The sequence below is a fragment of the Caenorhabditis remanei genome, chromosome III (genome assembly GCF_010183535.1).
Source record: "Caenorhabditis remanei strain PX506 chromosome III, whole genome shotgun sequence".
Classification (NCBI taxonomy): Eukaryota; Metazoa; Nematoda; class Chromadorea; order Rhabditida; family Rhabditidae; genus Caenorhabditis; species Caenorhabditis remanei.
Window position 1 is genome coordinate 16882577 of NC_071330.1, and position 18385 is coordinate 16900961.

Consider the following 18385-nt stretch of genomic DNA (forward strand, 5'->3'; position numbering starts at 1 on the left):
GATTTGAGTGGAAATCAATCTGTTTTAAAATAAATAAATAAATTTTTCTTCACGAGAATCGCGCTAACTCGCGAGAAATGCGCCAGCAAATTTGTTGGCGTGATTCTCGATTTCAAAAAAATTTTCGTGTTGCATTTTTTAAAACCAATTTTCTTTCAATTTTCAATCGTTTTTCATTAAAAATTCACTAAAAATACAAATTTCAGACCAAAAAATGCGAATTCCACAACTGCCACTTCGAATTTCCAAGCGATTCCACTCGTAAGTACCGTTTTGAAGTTGAAACTTAAAAATTTAAGATTTTCAGCCGAGAATATCGTCTAGCCGGTCGAGAACAATCAGTATCTGTAGATTTTGATGGGAAGAATGCGTTGGAGTTGAAGAGTGGTGAGAAATATTTGAACATTTTGAAAAAATACACAACAAATAACTTTTTTTGAATTTTTACAAAATTAAATGTAAAAAAGTCAGTTTTCACCAAGAAACTATGATTTTTAGCTGAAAAGATGCAGATTTTTGAATTCTACGCAATAAACTGACTCAGAAACGACAAACCTATCATCAAAAAGTTTTTAGAGCCACTTTTCTCTTGAAATTTTAGAAATCTTCAAAATTTGCACTTCAAATTCAAATTTTATACCAAAATACTCAATTTCTCATTTCCAGTTCCATGGGATTTGAATTTTATTTAAAATCCCTACTAGAAACCTCGAAACCCCGATTTTCCAGGTCACATCGCCAGATTTGCGTCATCCGCCGTCGTCGCCTCATCTGGAGACAATGCCGTCATGGCTACAGTAGTTCAGAAAAAAGAGAAACAAGGAGACGGTAATGGAGTACCTCTACAAGTCGAATATCGGTGAGTTTTGGGGAAAATTTTGAAAATTTTTTGAAAAAATCTGAAAATTTTCAGTCAAACCCTCGTAATTTCAGCCCATCTGCATCAGCAATCGGCCGAATTCCCACCAATTTTTTGCGAAAAGAACTGAGTCAATCGGATACTGAAATTCTGATCTCCAGAGCTATTGACAGGTCGATTAGGCCACTTTTGCCAACGAATTCCTATGAGACTCAGGTAAAAATTGAAGAAAAAACTGAAAATTAGCTGAAATTATGCTCAAAATCGGATTCATCATAAAATTTTGATTCTAGACGTTTTTTCCCTGAATTTCAAGCCAAAAATTTGAATTTCTGGATTACTGTACCGCTAAAAGTACGCAAACACCGAGCAATGCACCATATCTTACGACAATTTGCGACTAGACTGAAAAATAGGTGCTGAGCTCAATTTTCGCATTAAGAACGCTGAAAAATTGAGTTGTTATAGGAAAAATTCAAAAAAAAAGTTTCAAAAAAAAATTTTTTTTTCCAATTCCAGGTAATCTGCAAACCGCTGGCACTCGATGAGAACGCCGATCAAATAATGTTGGGAATCAACGCCGCCTCCACGGCGCTTCACATCTCCTCCGCCCCATTCTCAGGCCCCCTGGCGGCTCTCCGTGTCACAATGTCGTCACGTGGCACATTTCAAATCAATCCGACACAAGAGGAGATTCGAGAAGCTTCTCTCGACGTGATAATTGCAATGAAAAAGAATCAGAAGACGATTATGATTGAGTTAGACGGGAAAGAGGTGTCCGCGGAGCACTTGGAGCAGGCGTGCCACGTGGCTTTTGAGAATGTGGAGAAACTCCACGTGGCAATGGAAAAGATGGCGGTGGGAGTGGAGAAAGATGTGTTGCCGACGAAAAATTTGGAAAAAATTGAGAAAATTCTGAGAGAATTGGTCACGGAGAGAGTATATTATGTGATGACTGATTCGACGCATGATAAGATTTCGAGGGATCAAGAGATTCAGAAGATTTATCGAGATGTGGTGGAGAGTAAAGGTAGAAAGGAGGGGAAAATCGAATTCTACGAGAAAATTGGGACTAAAAATCCTAAATTTAGGATCGGGGGTACTGTAGCTATAGGATCCACCATTGTAGGTACAGGATCGGGTTACTGTAGCTATAGGAACGGCTTCATATGAACATCTTTCTAGGATCGGGTTACTGTAGCTATAGGATTGACTTTGTATGATTACTTTTCTAGGATCGGGTTACTGTAGCTATAGGATCCAAAATCGAAATTGTAGGATTGGGTTACTGTAGCTACAGGATCGACTTCCTAGGATCACCTGACTAGGATTGGGTTACTGTAGTTATAGGATCTATAGGATCGATTCCAGCGCTTTTTTTCCCCATTTTTTGCTGAAAGTTTGAAAAGATCCCAAATTTAGGATCCGGGGTACTGTAGGATCGGGAGAGAGCTTGAAATTGGGTTTCAGCGCTATTTTTGCCGTTTTTGTGCTGAAAATACCCAATTTTCATCCAATCTCCCGTTCTTTGAAATCCCGAAATAGAGAATTTCAAAGTTGAGTGGGTTTTAGGTAGAAAATAAGCTGGAAATCCGTTTTTAACACCCAAAACTACTCCTTAGACTAATTTTTAGTACTTTTTCGTCATTTCTGGCATAGCGGAGATGTTGCCAACATTATCGAAGTGATTTTCGGTCATTTTTGAAGTTTTTTGAGCTCGAGGACTAGTTTTTTTTCAAATTTTGGTTTTCTAGGCCATGAGTCGGAAAACTCGGCCATGTGCTTTTTTGGTGTTTTTTTTAGTTGTTTTTAGGTTTTAGAAACGCCAAAAATGTCAAAAACTGACAGTGGTAGAGCTTTCTGAGCCCGGGGACTAGTTTTCCAAAAATTTGGATTTCTAGGCCACGCGTTGAAAAACTCGGCCATGATGAAAATTTAGTGTTTTCGGCATAAAAATGGGAACAATAGCGCTGCAATCGAACAAAATTGATCCTACAGTAATCCGGATCCTAAATTTAATATCTTATGAAACTACAGTAATCCGGATCCTAAATTTAGGATATTTTATAATTTCACAATTTTTGAAAACGTCTAAAAATCGTGTCTAGGGGTAGTTTTGGCTGCTTAAGACGAATTTCTGGCTTATTTTCTACTGAAAATTTTCCAGAACTCCAATCCCACAGCCCTCAGGACATCTACCCATGCTACTCTGCCCTCGTCAAACAGATTCTCCGAGAGACCGTTCTCAACACAGGCATCCGTTGTGATGGCCGAAAGATCACAGATTTTCGACCAATTACCATTCAAGTGGACATGTATAAGAAGCTCCATGGATGCTCCATGTTTCAGAGAGGACAGACACAAGTCATGTCTACAGTAACCTTCGATTCACCCACCGCCGCATTCCATCCGGATTCGGTGGCTCAGTTGTTAGGATCACAGAGGAAGAAGTCGTTCATGTTGCACTATGAGTTCCCGAGTTTTGCGATTAATGAAGTTGGGGTGAGGAAATGCTGAAAATGCTGAAAAATGAGACTAAAATTCAAATTTTACATCAAAAAGTGACCCTAGATCCTAAATTTAGGATCCGGGGTACTGTAGGATTGGGAGAATTCGATTCCAGCCCAATTTTTCCCATTTTTATGCTGAAAACACTCAATTTTCACCGTAGCCGAGTTTTACTCATGGCCTAGGAAACCAAATTTTGGGAAAACTAGTCCCCAGACAACAAAAAACCACCCAAAAAGCACGTTGCCGAGTTTTCCGACCCATGGCCTAGAAATCCAAATTTTGGGAAAACTCGGCCACACTCAAATTTTAATGTTTTTCAGCAATTTTGGGTTGTTTTAAGTCATTTTTTGACTTTTCGAAATGGAAATTTCGAAAAGATCCTCAATTTAGGATGGGGGAGTACTGTGGTTTGAACAGATCCTAAATTTAGGATCGGGAGTACTGTAGCTATAGGATCGACTTCCTAGGATCACCTTTTCATGGTCGGGTTACTGTAGCTATAGGATCAAAAATCGAAATTGTAGGATCCGGGAGTACTGTAGCTGCAGGATCGACTTCCTAGGATTACCTGGCTAGGATCGGGTTACTGTATGTAGCTATAGGATCCATAGGATCGATTCCATCGCTATTTTTCCCATTTTTTGCAGAAAACACTCAATTTTCAGCTATTATTCACACAAAACTTTTCCAGATCTCGCGTTCCTCGAATCGTCGTGAAATCGGACATGGTGCATTGGCTGAAAAAGCTCTCAAAAATCTGTTCCCCAAAGATTTTCCATATGCGACACGTCTTGCTTGCCAAGTACTTGAATCCAATGGCTCATCGTCGATGGCCTCTGTCTGCGGTGGCTCATTGGCTCTTTTCGATGCGGGTGTCCCGATGAAAAGTGCGGCGGCCGGTGTGGCGATCGGATTGATTACAGATCAAAATGAGCCCGATTCGAAGTATAAAGTGCTCACCGATATTCTGGGAATCGAAGATTACGCTGGGGATATGGATTTTAAGGTCTCGAAATATGAATAAGTGAATTCAGCGCGTCGAGAGCTCTCAGAAAAGTATAATCAAGATATGGTTTGGAACAAGTTGGGTCTCGCCGCGAAAACTACAGTAATCCATTCGGGGTACTGTAGTTTTCGTGGTGGGACTCAACTGAAAGCAAAATTTGGCGTGATTGTACTTTTCTGAAACCTCACTGCGAGCTAAACACGATGAAAACAACAAAATTTAGCTTTTTGAAAATTTAAGGTGAGAGAGACGCAGAGAAACAGAGTGTCTGATTTCTCTGCGCTCTAACCTTTCCCACTGTAACTCGAACAGTTCTCGTCCGAATTCTCCAAAAACTGAAAATTTGAACTCAGCCTGACGAGACCTTCAAAATGAGTATAATCATGACCAATTTCAGATTTTTCAGATTTTGACTCCTCCTGACACAAAATTTTTCAATTTTCTCGAAATTTTCAAATATAGGCATGATTATACTTATTTGAAAGCTCTCGGCGAGCAGAATCTGGTAGTATTAATTTCATGACGAAAAAAATCGGTTTTCTAGGCCACCGAATGCAAATTTCTAGGTCACCGAGCCCAAGTTTCTGAATTTTTATGAATCTAGGCATGATTATACTTATTTGAAAGCTCTTGACATGCAGAATTCAAAAATAGCAAGATGAAAACAGAAATTTGGATTTCTAGGCCACCAGGTTGAGATTTCTAGGCCATCTTGTCAAATTTAGTCTATAATTTCAAATTTTTCCGATTTTTGTCAATTTTTTCATTTTTTTTTGTATTTTTCAATGCACACTGAAGTATAACTATATTTCAGATCGCCGGAACGAAAAATGGCTTCACCGCCGCCCAACTCGACGTGAAAAACGATGGACTCACACGTCAACAGCTGAAAGAGAGTCTCCAGGCCGCCCGTTCTGGAATCGATCACGTCTTATCGAAAATGAATATAATGAGAGATCGACCGCGTGAAGAGTTCAAAACTACAGTACCCATCATCCAATCGATACGAATTGAACCGCATAAACGTGTCACTTTGTTCCGAAATAATGGATATAATTGTAAATTGATCGAGGCGGAGACCGGCGTGAAGGTGAGGCGGAAAATGAATGAGAAATTCGATTTCAGCGTGTTTGGAATGCATATATGCGGTTTTTAAACAAAAAACATTTTTGTCTGAAATTTTTTTTGTCTGAAATTTTTTTTTGGCTGAAAAATTTGTTTTTTCAAAAAAAACATTTTGTTCCAGATTTCCGCTGAAGACGAGAATAACATTTCCCTGTTGGCACAAAACAAGCAAAAACTGCAAAAAGCGATGGATATGATGGGAGAGGTGCTGGAGACTCATGGAAATTTGGACTTTGCGTTTGGATCTATTGTGCAGGCGGAGATTGTGGAGGTATGGGGAAAATTGGCTGAAAATCTGAAATTGAAAGAGAGGAGGATCATTTTGAGCTAAATATCGTGGAAATTGAGTGGAAATTGTTAAAGTTGGAATGATTTGAAAATTTCGAAAAAAAAATTTTTTTGAATTTTTTGAATTTAAAAGAAATTGTTCCTCAAATCAATTTTCATTGCCATTTCCATATTCAGCACGTTTTCAGCTTCCAGAAAAGTATAATCATGCCCAATTTTCGCCGGATTTGAGATTTTTCATCTTATGCGCCTTTAAAGTCGCTACGAGACCCAATAATTCAAATTTTTGGAATATAGGCATGATTATACTTATTTGAAAGCGGGAAATGCACTGAATCTGAAAATTATGAAGCATTTTTCAGATCGTGGACCGCGGAGTGTTTGTCACCCTGCCTGGCAGCTCCCAACGTATCTTTATGAATAACAACCATCTGAGTCTCAACCCAATCCGACATCCCGAAGTACTCGGACTGAAAATTGGTGATAAAATGAGCACGACGTGGTTCGGACGTGACGAACATACTGGAAATATTCGATTATCCCGGAGGACGTTGACAGGCGCGGCGCATCCGGCAACTGCTCAGAAACCGAAGAAATAATTTTTGAATTTTTTGATTTTTGTTGTTAAATTTGAGTTTTTCAGGTTTTTTGTTATTTTTGTGTCTGACGGGTCTATTTCTAGATTTTACCGCTGAAATTCTGCTCAATCTCCTCATTTTCCTTGTTATATTTTCAGTTTTGGATTTTTGTTGTATTCTTTCGACTGTTTTAGAATAGATTAGATATAAGATGATAGTTGACAATTTTTTGTAGACTTAGAGTAATATAAAGAAACTTTAATTCAAAAATTATAGTTTATCAAAATCTGCAACTTCACTTTCCCGCCCACACCAAATTAGCGAAGAACGGATCGACTAAGTAAGTAAGTCAAGACCTCAAAAATGTTATTATAAGTATATTCATTTGGGGTTTAGTCATTGCTTTGAAATGACTTAAAAGTGAAAAAGAAACAATTACTGAACTCGAAAAATATAGTGCATCAAAGTTACCCGTTTCAACAAGCATCTAACAAAAATAAGGACATTTTCAAAAATCAATAATTAGTTAGTCCCTCGATATCGTCTACTAGCGAATTAATCGTGACACGACTTTCCTCAAGAGAATTCTCCAAATTCGGCAGACGTTGGTTATTGGCAAGAGCTCGAACAAACTCGAAGAACTGTTCAGGGATGTATAGGCGGATAGAGCGATTGATTATGTCCTGGAAGATGAAACATTGGTTTAATAATGTTAATTACTAACTTACATTGATATCATCCCGTCGATTAGGCTCAATATCAAATCCTGGCAGTTTCAATGTCACTTCGGTCAAAAAGAAGATAATTGTCCCAGTTATCTTCGCCCCGCAGTTCATTTTCTCATGGACAGTCGTCTCATTGTTACCATGCTCTATTCCGTGGTACTACAAATTACTAATTTAAATAAAGCTAATTAAAAATAGATCACTTACCCAATTCAAAACCCCTTCTTGAACCTGCAGGAGGTCTCCATAAGCTGTGAGTAAGTTTTGGAAGATTTCGAGGTGAATTCTCTCGGTGTAAGGGCCAATGACAGAGTGAAGACGGAATTGGATCCCCCCTAGTTTCTCGCAGACCTCGGCTGCTAAGGCGAGTCTAAAAAGGTAGCATTTTGAGAGCAAAGCTCAGGAGAAAATAATTTTCGTGTATATAATATTCGTAAAATCAAAACCACCCGTATTAGAATTGGTCTAAAACAAAACCAAATACCGTAAGACAATGTTGCCAACAGACGAAATATTAAAATTGAAAATATATCTTTATAGCAGTGTGACCAGGCAAGAAATGAAGCTCCAGATTCTATTTAATGGGGCTATCACAAATGTTTTGGTATAATTGTAAAGCCAACGCCATTTAATCACGACTCCCAATTACCCTAACATCTAGATGTTTCAAATAGTGCCGATTCCAAACATCCAGTCCTAAAGTAAGAAAACTCACAATCTCTCTTTCCTGGCGTTAAGTTCATCCTCATCGGCATTTAACTCAGAGTTCGTCAGTTGCTCAATCAACTCGACAAACGGAGCACCCAGCGGGTCCTCCTCCGTATGATTTTCTCTAATTTCTCGAATCTCCAACATCTTCGGATGAATCTCCTGAAGATAGAGGTTCCTCACTTCTCTTTCCTAAAAAATTCACTCATTTTAATTGCTTTTCTCATTTCGTTTATAATAAGTTACCTGACGGTCCAGATTGATACCGTGCATTCTTGCTAAAAACGCATTGAGTTGCAAAAGAGTTTGTTCATGTTCTAAGTAAGCTGCCATGGCATTCCTTAGTTTCACGGCTGCGTTTTCCTGAAATAAAAAAAACTATACTATTATAAACAAACATTTCTAGAATTACCCTCTCAGCATTAATATGAATCCCAGCATTATCGTCAGCCATTGTTTCTAAAATCTGGTATTAAACATTCAAAAAAGACAATAATTGATTGAGATATAGCAAGTTGAAAAAAACAACTGGCAAATTATAAAACGATAAATAAGAAAATATTATCATTTATACAGTTAAAGTTTGAAAAGTTCATGCAATTGCTTCCTCGCCTCTTTCTTCTCAATACATTCATTGTAATCGATAACTCTCAACTGGTCGATGTTTTTCAATAGCCTTGAAATTTCGTAAGGGCAACTCGGTATAGTTTCATTTTTTGACTGGTACATCTGGAATTTGTAATGTTATGATTGCACTAAATTAAAAAAGTAAGTATACCCGAATTCCAAACAGAAGACGTAAAATCTCATCAGCTTTCTGGTGATCGAATGAGTTGTCATCCTGCAAAAGTTAAATTACTGTCTATCAGTGTGTCGTTATATCCATATTTTTGGAGCTACCACGAATCAGTCAGATCGATCTAGAGTTCAACTACAGTAGGTGCTATTAAAAATCAATAATACATAGTTGTTTTCAGTGCAAAATAGGGATCTTTGGCTACTTGAAACGAGGGTAAGAGTTTTTCTACGCGCTTAAAGGTGGACTAAGGTAAACTCTGATAGTTTTATACAATAATGTATGAGAACGTGTGAGTTCATATTTTCATATCGAAAGAATTTTGAAAATCGGTCTGAAACCCGCTGAAAGCGATCGCCGGTGAGTTTGGGCATTTCGGTAGCTTAGAAATTCTCGACTTCGGCCATGTTGACTTTTTCGAGTTTTGTCGCTATTTTCGCTCATTTTTTTTCGGTTTTTTCAATGAATTTGATAGAAAACGACAAAAATTGATAGGAACACTACAAAAATGGTAGAAAAAAACGACGGAACCCTGAAAAATCAATATTTTCGAAGTGACATTTCTAGAATGTTCCACGGCCACTGAAATGCCCAAACTGTTTCGCCGCTTGTTCTCAGCGCGTAGGTCCGTGTCCACGCTAACTGAAGCTTCTATACTTACTTCTCCAACAATTGGTTCGATCCCCATCGACAACAGCTTCTCATTAATATTTTGAAATGACAACACCCAAAATGCCAATTCAGGGATAAAATTCGACGCGGTCTACAAAAATTAGTTGGTTTTTTTTAGTACTAAAGGGAAAACTCACCGAAGTGCCAATTGACTTCAATAAAGTCATTTTTTCAATTCCTCGTTTCATGCTGTCTAAGTGAGCCTCAATTATCTTCTGATTGCTATGGGATACTTCTGAAATAATTTGACCAAAAATGGGTTTCTCCAGCTCACTATCAGGACTTTTCAAGCTCTCCAGAGCTAGTTTCATTTGAAAATTGAGAATATCTGATTCAATTTTCAGAAAACGACTGAGAGCGTAGGCTTTCGATCCATCAGTATTTGAAAGTTTTAGAGTTTTGAACTGTTGCTTGCTAAACTGAATGACGTCTTTGCAAAATTCTTCGAGGACTTCTTGAAGTTGAGATGGATTTTGGGAAATAAATGAAGTATATCTGAAAAAGGAGAACATATGCCAGTTTCCTTTTTTCTTTATATTTGCAAATATTTTCTGAAACGGGTCAGCGCACAATTCTCAGGAAATTTCTTAATGCGGTCGCGAAACCACACACTGGACGGTACTAACGCTTTTTTACAATTTCAACATACACGGCTGGGGTAGAAGTTGTGGTAGGCGCAATTGACTTTCCGAGAACTTCTTGAAGGTGGGAGAGATTTTGGAGAGGTGAGGATGGAGAGCTGTAAAATAAGGTTTTCAACAAATATAAGGAAATCGGATTTTTTAGATTTGCAATATTTGAAAAAAGTGTGGTTGTCACTCAGGCAACCTCACAAATTTGTCATTTTTATGAGAACTGAGGAACGCGATGCGTTTTTTAAAACAATTTTAGGCTCAGCATACCTATGCATGACTGGAGTAGAAGTTTTCATAGGCTTCATTAACATTTCGAAATCTTCGTTGCTTTCTAAAGCTCTTTTACATTCCATTGACAAATCGTTCAACTGTTCCTTGAGGTTGTATGCATCATCCTGATATTGACGATCAAAATCTTCATAGTCTCGACTAGAGTCAGAGAGTTGAAGTTCTTCCAATTTCTCAATATATTTCTTGGTCTTTTTGACTTGCTCTATCACTTCATTATATCTTTCATGGTAGTCTTGATCAACGATGTTGTTGTCGCATATACTGTTTACCGCTTCTCGTATTGTTGATAATTCAACCGAAATCCGTTCAAGAGCTCTCTGAAACAAAAGCAGCTTTGCAATATTAAAACATTTTCGGAAACTCACTTCTTGATAGGAAATATCTTCACAATCTCTCAATTTTCTCGTTATTATTTTTATAATAGTTTCGGCAGCCAGTTTAGCTTTGTCGAGAGGGGGATTCTGAAAAGTTAATAAATAAGGCGCTTTTTTATATTTACAAAGTTATGGTCATTTTAAGGGGACAGCTCATACATTTCAATTTAGTGCTTATGCTTATCACACTCTAATCAATCACGTACTAGGCTTTTTCTCTGAGTCTCTCAATTTCGCACACAATTTTCTTCGGATTCGGTAAGGCGCAGTTGTAAGATGCGTGCTGTGTTAATAACTCTACCAAATTCAGGGAGTGTCTCAAGAAACAACTTACTGAGGAGTATAAACCGGCAGAAACCCCGCTCCATACCGCCGGAATCGGGCCCCATTTCATACCAACCGGATCGTCGGGAAGGATACCAGACTGTGGGTGAACGTCTCCTTCCTTCAAACGAATTCCGCCGGGTTTTGTTTTACTCTCATTTGAACGTTTTGACCGAGAGGCAAGATGACTTTCTGCTTCTGCACGATCACGAAACGTTGAATGACCAACCTGGGACACACAGAGCTTATTTAGGACAAGGGTGTTTGGGGACTCGAAGATTTTATTCAAATGTTAAGCTCCGCCTACAAAACAGGAGCCGGAGCAGTATTTTTTGCTCACATCGCTTTTATAGGTGCGTCGGACTATTTGTTATGGGGGCGGAGCCAAATATTTGAATGAAACCTCCAAGATCGCAAACAACTTTGAACATTTTTGTATCAGAAATAGCAAAAAAAGAAGGGATTCCCAAAAAAAAACTTTTTTAGTTAAAAAAAAATGTATCTTACTCCCATTATTGACGAGCGTCAATGATGCTCGGTTTGACAATCTGAAAATAAAATTGAAAAATCGATGAATTCAAAGATGAGCAATGTTCTATAAGACTATGGAAACTACATCGAATACTACATTTCAAACAAAAAAATTATAAGAAATGGAAAAAAAAAATTATTTCGCTCGATTTGAATGGTAAAATTTATGGAACTTGTGAAAAAGAAAGTTAGAAAATGTTTATTTCTCACTATTTCTCTCATAAAAAGAAGAAGTGAGAAATTGAACCAACAAACAACCGATGTGTTGCCCCTTCTCTCTTTTATATCTGTGACACATAGAAGAGAGAGAATCAGAGAAAACAAGAATTGAAATGGTGTAACTATTGTTAAGACTAAATTTTAATGTGAGGAAGGGGTGATTTATGGCGGAATCTGGGTTGGTGGGGGTCTGAGGAAACTGGCAATGACGATAGCAAAATTTTAAGGGTCCAAAAATATAGATCTCACTAGTTCTAGGTGTATGATATAATACGATTCGGCTTATTAGCACGACACACGTTTTACAACCGCGCTCTACCGAAACCAATGAAAATTGTGTGCAAAATGGAGGGACTCACAATCAGAGAAAAAGAGACATTTTTCAAGGGGATTTCGATGGAGCGCAGTTGTAAGATCTGGGTTGAGCTAATAGAATTCATTAAAAAAAGACTGAAGTCATATTTGAGATTTCCATACTTCAGAAGATTCTAAGAAACATTTATTATTAACGCTCAATGCTAATAATTGCTCTAAACGCCACAATTCTCGTTTTCCTCACTCAAAAGAAGATTTGGTGGAAGAGAATCAAATGCCTATTTTGGAAAGTAAATTGGGTTTTAGTCGCTTTGGTATCGAAATGTAGAGATCTTTATGAGAAAGTAAATGAAATTCATAATGAAACAGTATCTCAGTTCAGTTTTTAGCCGGAATGTTAAAATTTAAAAAGTTACGATCAGACAATCAACAGAAACAAGAAATCATTGTTCAGCTGGGTTTAAACAGATTACAGAAATAAGTGAGAGAGCATGTATAGCAAACTATTTGTTGAAATTAGCATGAGTAATTTTTGCACTAAAACATTTATAACACTTGGATGAGTATCCTCGTCTGCTTTCAGACTTCCTGCACAGATTCCACGATCATCACAGTAAATGACAGCAGAGATTAATTGGAGAGCACTGAAGACAAAGAGCACGACGATGAGTAACTTCATTTCTGGAAATAGTTGTATTATGATCGGTTTGAATGGTGAAATAAAAGGAAATTGTGAAAACGAGAGAAATTTTATTAAACTAGTTTCACCAACAAACAACAAATGTGTGAAGAGATTCACAGAAAAAAATTGAGTATTGCTAATACTAAAATTTTATGGGAGGCGGGGTCTAGCTATTTTGTCTCAATGCAAGATTTGATTGCAGATTCGGAATCAGCGTGAAATTTGCTATAAGATGACATTTGGATGTACTAAAAACCCCATTCAGATCATTAGTCCGTTTAATAACCAATTAATTTATTTATAATTAACATAAATTTCAATTAAGCCTAATAAACTCAATAGTTATTGAAATACTTCGCCAAACACTCTCTATCCTCTACATTCAAGAAGAACATTCGATGAACTCCGGTCCCCGTATTGATTGATTGAAGGAATACATACTTCTGCTGCTCCAAAACTTTGAAAATGAAATCATGGAACACTTGTGCGCCGGCTGGAGCGAAACGCGAGTGAACTTCCAGGTTGAATTGACAGAATTTCACTTCATGGTGGATTTGGTCGAGGAACTCGAATTCACCGCCCTCGATGTCGATCCAGGCGAAGTCGATTTTCTGGAAATGGTACTACAGTAATCTAGAGTAAAAAGTTACTGCAAAGGCGCCATACTTTACAGTGCCATGCCCTGGATTTTAACTTTATAACGTCGTACCTAGCTATCAGAACTGTATTACCATTAATAGTACCAAAATTGCAGAACCATTTAACCATATTGTACCATAACACCCAAGTCTTGGTTCTACAGTTATAAAATCGGAATTATGGTATCATGGGTAAGAAATTCAAATTTTATATCATTTTTTGGCTCCGAAATCGCCTAGAATTTTTTTTCAGTTTTAAAACCAAAACCCAATCAAAGTAGCTCATTTTTTGGCGAATTTCGATCGAAAATACCGAAATTTTTGCGTCTTTTACATAAAAATTGTGGTTTTCCCATATTTTCCATTCATAGACAGTTGGTTTAGACTTGTCTGGCGTGCCTTTGGCGCGTTACTCAGTTTCTCTAGACTTCAGTTTCTCTAGGGTTCAAGACAGTTTTACAAACCAAAAATCGTTGCTTTAAAAGCAATTTGTGGCGTTCTGGCGTGCCTTCGGCGCGTTTTTCCTGTTCAGACCAAAATCATGGTACTGATGGTACCAAAAGATCGGTGTGATAGTACCATAACTGTAAATCTATTAAAATGGTACTTCGTACTTCCAGCTAGAAAACATATGGTACCGCAAGTATGGATCAATGGTATATTGGTTTTGACAATATGGTACTCACCTGCAACTTCAAAATATCGTGCAAAAAGTACAAAAATGGAATCGTCGTCACATCCTGATAGATATACTTCCTTGTCTTTTGATTCTGATTTGGCAAAACTCTAAACTTGGTGAATCCTGGCTGTTTTCCAATGGCAAATGGGAAGAACTTCCCAAAGGCAGAGTACATTTGACGATTCGGCTCGATTATCGGGTCGGCTCCATAGAATTTTGTGTTTGGAATCGTGCGGTTGAGCCGTTCTTCGGCTGTGGTGTCATGCCCGACGCCCAGGGTGACAAGAATATTTTCTTCTTTCTGAAAAATTATTTTTGAAAAACCATATGGTACCGCCCATAACTTACACATTTTGGAAGAACCGCCCATTTCGTCTCATGCTGATTGTTGAATGGTATCACTTTCAAATCCTCAAAAATTGGAAGCTTATCACAAATTGCTGCCTTGGACACCCATTCGATGTTCATCTAAAAATTTTGAAACTTTGGTAAATTTTTTATTTACAAATTCTGTAAGCCTACCTCCTTAGCGCGCCCCTTCCACTGATTCACAATTGGTGTGATACAATCGGAAAACTGCTTTTTGACACTTTCCATCAGATTTGTGACGTCTTGTTGGACACCGGTGGAGGAGAGGTCTCCACATGGAGGAAGGCGGTTGAGTTGGTCATAACGGGGATCCAGACGGAGTTGGTTGGTCTGGAATAGGGGGGGGGAAATGGGTTAAAACTACAGTACCCCGGATCCTAAATTTAGTATCTTTTCTTAATTTGTAAATGTTAAAAAATGGCATACAATAACTCAAAAATTGCTGGAAAACATCAAAATTTGAGTGTGGCCGAGTTTTTTCAAAATTTGGATTTTTTTCAGAGTATAGAAACGCCAAAAATGTAAAAAACTGACAGTGGCAGAGCTTTCTCAGCCCAGGGACTAGTTAAAAAAATTTTTTACTCAAAACTATCAAAATAAGCCGTAAAGCAACCTTTTTTTGTCCTCGGGGACTGGTTTTCCCAAAATTTGGTTTTCTAGGCCACGTGTTGAAAAACTCGGCCAAAAATTGAGAAAAAAATTGAGTGTTATCTGCATCAAAAGGAGAAAAATAGCACTTCGAGCTCTCTCCCGATCCTACAGTACCCCACGATCCTAAATTTAGAATTTTTTCGAACTACAGTACCCCTCCGATCCAAAATTTAGGATCTTTTCAAATTACTGTACCCCACGATTCAACCTACAGTATCCCTCTCTCCCGATCCTATAGCACCCTGGATCCTTTCAAAATGCGGAATCCCCGGATCTTAAATTTAGGACCTTTTCAAATTACAGTACCCCAAATCCTAAATTCAGGATTTTTTCAACCTACAGTACTCCGCATCCTAAATTCAGGATCTTTTCGAATTACTGTACCCCCAAATCCTAAGTTTAGGATCTTTTCAACCTACAGTACCTCTATCTCCCGATCCTATAGCACCCTGGATCTTTTCAGACTACAGTACCCATCCGATCCTAAATTTGGGATCTTTTCTGACTAGAGTACTCACCTCCTCCTTAAACTGATATCCTTCTCCATCAATTGTATCCCATGACTCGGCTCCACCCACACTTTCCGACCTTCTCGATGCTCTGGATCCGCCACGAATTCCTTCAGGCACACCTGTGTACAACCAGTACAATGTGACGCCTAGTACAGTAAGAATAGCCAGAGGAAGATATCGTTTCAAGGCACTTTTCGCGAAGAAAGTCCCAGAATTTTGATGATCCAGCTTGTCGTAACGCATTTTGTTGGAAAGGGCGGGACTAGGAACGATGTTTCCAGAAAACACTGTCCCCTTATATACCTTCATTTCGCACCGTCTGGACAAGATTTGATCTAGAGGGGGATCGAAAAAACGATTTTAAAAAACAAAACGGAACAATTGGTGCCTGTTCGACTTTTATCGCGACTTTTCATCGGATATACGATTCGGAACATTTCAGAACAGATTCGAAGGAAGATACCGTTTATTTTTTGGTTTGGGGGAAGGAAGGATTTAGTGGAGCGTCTTTTGGAACAGAATTTTTAGATAGGACATGAAAAAAATCGTGAATTTTAAGGAAAATAGCTTATTACCTGAACACTGAAAAGTATTCAAGAGAAGAGATTTAGCAATTTTATGCAAGACCTTAGCGTTTTTCGTCCGTCTGGCGTTAACAGTTTGCAGCAAGGAATCCGTTATTCAGACATTGATCGTGTGTAGCATTCAGCGGGTATACCTCCCTAGAGAGTTATAGTCATTTTAAGTGGACAGCTCAAAAATCGCACTAATTTGCACTGAAATAGGTCGTTTTGAGGGAGAAATTACTTTGTCGATACGTAACTTGTTAGGGAGTGTCCGTACAAAAAAGTTGTCAACTACAAAAATGGAGCTCTACTTTTGATCAGTACGATCCATTAAAAATCTACTTGATAGGACAATAAGTATCACCATGACACAATCGTAAAGTTTGGCGTTTTCAACTGAAAAAGGCAGAACTTAATATACTTTTGAGCGGTACTGTATACCAAAATTCTCACCCCGTTTATGGAAAATCTATGAAAATGGGTACTACCCGAACGCCATAAACGTCTTCGGTGACAACCATACAGCGTTGTTACAGCTGATAAGGTCTGTTCATGTCAATAAGCTGAAAAGAAGTTGACCCCGGTCGACACCTACAACTTTTGAGTAGTTTATGTATATAAATGTGAAATTTTTATTGAACGTTTCGAATTATTCAAAATGGAAAACAAAAAACAATCTTATATAAAAAACCCATGATTTTCGAGATATTACGGAGAACAAGCCCAGGAAAGGTCCATACAGGCTGATAACAACATAAAATCAATGAATGGAGGTCGAATCATTGGCGAATAGGTTGCTCCGGAAATCGATCCTTCCAAACAATAATGCTAACTTTTTTTTTAGTGGGTAGCATAATTGAGGCCAGGAGACCATCAGTTCTTTCGATGTCCATACCGGTTTGACAGTCTATGAAGTCACCTTCTGGATATCTGAAAGTGGATGAAAGCGTCTTGACATTGAAAAGAAACTCTCTGCGTTTCCAGAATTTAAACTTACTTAAAATACCGTGCTCTCTTTACTGGATCCCAAGCAGTAGCACCAAGCTCCTCCAGAACATTGAACACTCCTTGACCGATTTCAATATCTTCTGAGATAATGAACATGTGTTGCAGTCTGTTCATTTCGTCTCCCGTCGAATTCTTCCATTTCTTGAAGTAGCTCATAATGTCCTCTACCGTTAATCTTGCTTTCATCAATCCCACAAGTTTACAGTTTAATGTCATAAATGTCTCAGGGGACAACCATCTAGCGTTGTCACAGTAGATAATTTCTGTACATGCTAGGCTCTCCAAAACCAAAGGATTCTTACACACATTATAGTTTGTCTGAAAAGCTTTGGTGATCGTGACGTGCGGCAAGATGTTCTTAATGTGATCTATGCGATCGTAGTTGTGCGTTTTCAAGTTTTCTACAGTTTTCACCGCGGCTAACACTGGTAGTAGACACTGTGAATCATTGTACATAAATTGGAGCGTCATGTTTTTCACATAACAGTCTGGAAATAATTCGAAAAAATAGGAAATGACGGTGGCCATTGAGGTTTCCAGTGGTTGTTTTGTAGTGCATTGGTAGTGACGTTCATTGCCTCTTTGTTTTCTGAAAACCTCATTTATTTATGTAATAGCGTGGCAGGCTTCTTACAACCGCGCTCTACTGAATCTAACGAGAATTATGTGAGACACTCAGAAAAAAAACATTTTTCTAGGTAATTTCGGTGGAGCGCAGTTGTCAGAACTGTCTAATATGTATGTATTTCTCACTTTGTGTATCCTTCCAGCCCATTCAACTTCCACCACTGCACGCTTTTCCTATTCCTTACTACTCGTTTGCTGAAATCCCAGACAGACACAATATCCTCGTCATTCGCATCATACAAATAAATCTGCAGCTGAATCCAATTGAGTTCGATGTCCAAATAGGTCGATGGTCGTTTTCGTCCGGACTTCACCAAATTTTTGCACTTTTTCGAGCACAGAGAGATGTCGACTCTAAAAGTTAAATGATGGGTGAAATAGACGAAAAAAAACTCACAGTTCCAAATGAGTCATACATAAAAAAACGTTTTCCATTGCCAGAAATGGAAGTTTCAATAATGGGAATTTATGCGGCGGACGTTGCAGCAACGAAGTCATTGAGAGCTGAAAATTAAAGGGAAGTTCCTGAGCTGTGCGGAAGTAAAATTTTCGAAAAAGGAAGAAGGAAGCCGGAACTGAAAAACCCCGGAACTCGGAAGTTGGAGACACGGGATTTTGCACAATGCAGATATTAAGGTTATACACTGACAAGGTAACACACTGACATACATAAATACATGCATACTTGTCATCCGG

General features: G+C 38.2%; 5 protein-coding genes across 5 annotated transcripts; 1 reads left to right on the top strand and 4 right to left on the bottom strand.

Annotated features, from left to right (window-relative positions):
• Positions 1-214: 214 nt before the first annotated feature.
• GCK72_011731 (uncharacterized protein) lies at positions 215-6388 on the top strand (the record flags this gene model as incomplete). The annotated part of the gene is made up of 10 exons (XM_053728645.1): positions 215-261; positions 308-387; positions 730-859; positions 934-1075; positions 1379-1889; positions 3027-3361; positions 4062-4376; positions 5191-5466; positions 5623-5772; positions 6152-6388. The coding sequence occupies 10 exons, from the start codon at positions 215-217 to the stop codon at positions 6386-6388; spliced, it is 2223 nt and encodes a 740-aa protein (XP_053588222.1).
• A 494-nt stretch (positions 6389-6882) lies between these two features.
• On the bottom strand, positions 6883-8254 carry GCK72_011732 (uncharacterized protein; the record flags this gene model as incomplete). Its single annotated transcript, XM_053728646.1, has 6 exons — positions 6883-7050; positions 7096-7251; positions 7300-7462; positions 7808-7992; positions 8047-8163; positions 8213-8254. 6 exons carry the CDS (start codon positions 8252-8254, stop codon positions 6883-6885), a joined length of 831 nt encoding a protein of 276 aa, XP_053588223.1.
• A 122-nt stretch (positions 8255-8376) lies between these two features.
• Positions 8377-12636, bottom strand: GCK72_011733 (uncharacterized protein; the record flags this gene model as incomplete). Its single annotated transcript, XM_053728647.1, has 9 exons — positions 8377-8529; positions 8579-8641; positions 9258-9359; positions 9406-9763; positions 9918-10007; positions 10171-10511; positions 10560-10655; positions 10903-11121; positions 12502-12636. 9 exons carry the CDS (start codon positions 12634-12636, stop codon positions 8377-8379), a joined length of 1557 nt encoding a protein of 518 aa, XP_053588224.1.
• Positions 12637-12974: 338 nt separating this feature from the next.
• GCK72_011734 (uncharacterized protein) lies at positions 12975-15731 on the bottom strand (the record flags this gene model as incomplete). The annotated part of the gene is made up of 5 exons (XM_003100765.2): positions 12975-13250; positions 13964-14257; positions 14305-14424; positions 14479-14655; positions 15495-15731. 5 exons carry the CDS (start codon positions 15729-15731, stop codon positions 12975-12977), a joined length of 1104 nt encoding a protein of 367 aa, XP_003100813.2.
• Positions 15732-16833: 1102 nt separating this feature from the next.
• On the bottom strand, positions 16834-18187 carry GCK72_011735 (uncharacterized protein; the record flags this gene model as incomplete). The annotated part of the gene is made up of 4 exons (XM_003100835.2): positions 16834-16984; positions 17052-17651; positions 17816-18043; positions 18087-18187. 4 exons carry the CDS (start codon positions 18185-18187, stop codon positions 16834-16836), a joined length of 1080 nt encoding a protein of 359 aa, XP_003100883.2.
• Between the last annotated feature and the right edge of the window lie 198 nt (positions 18188-18385).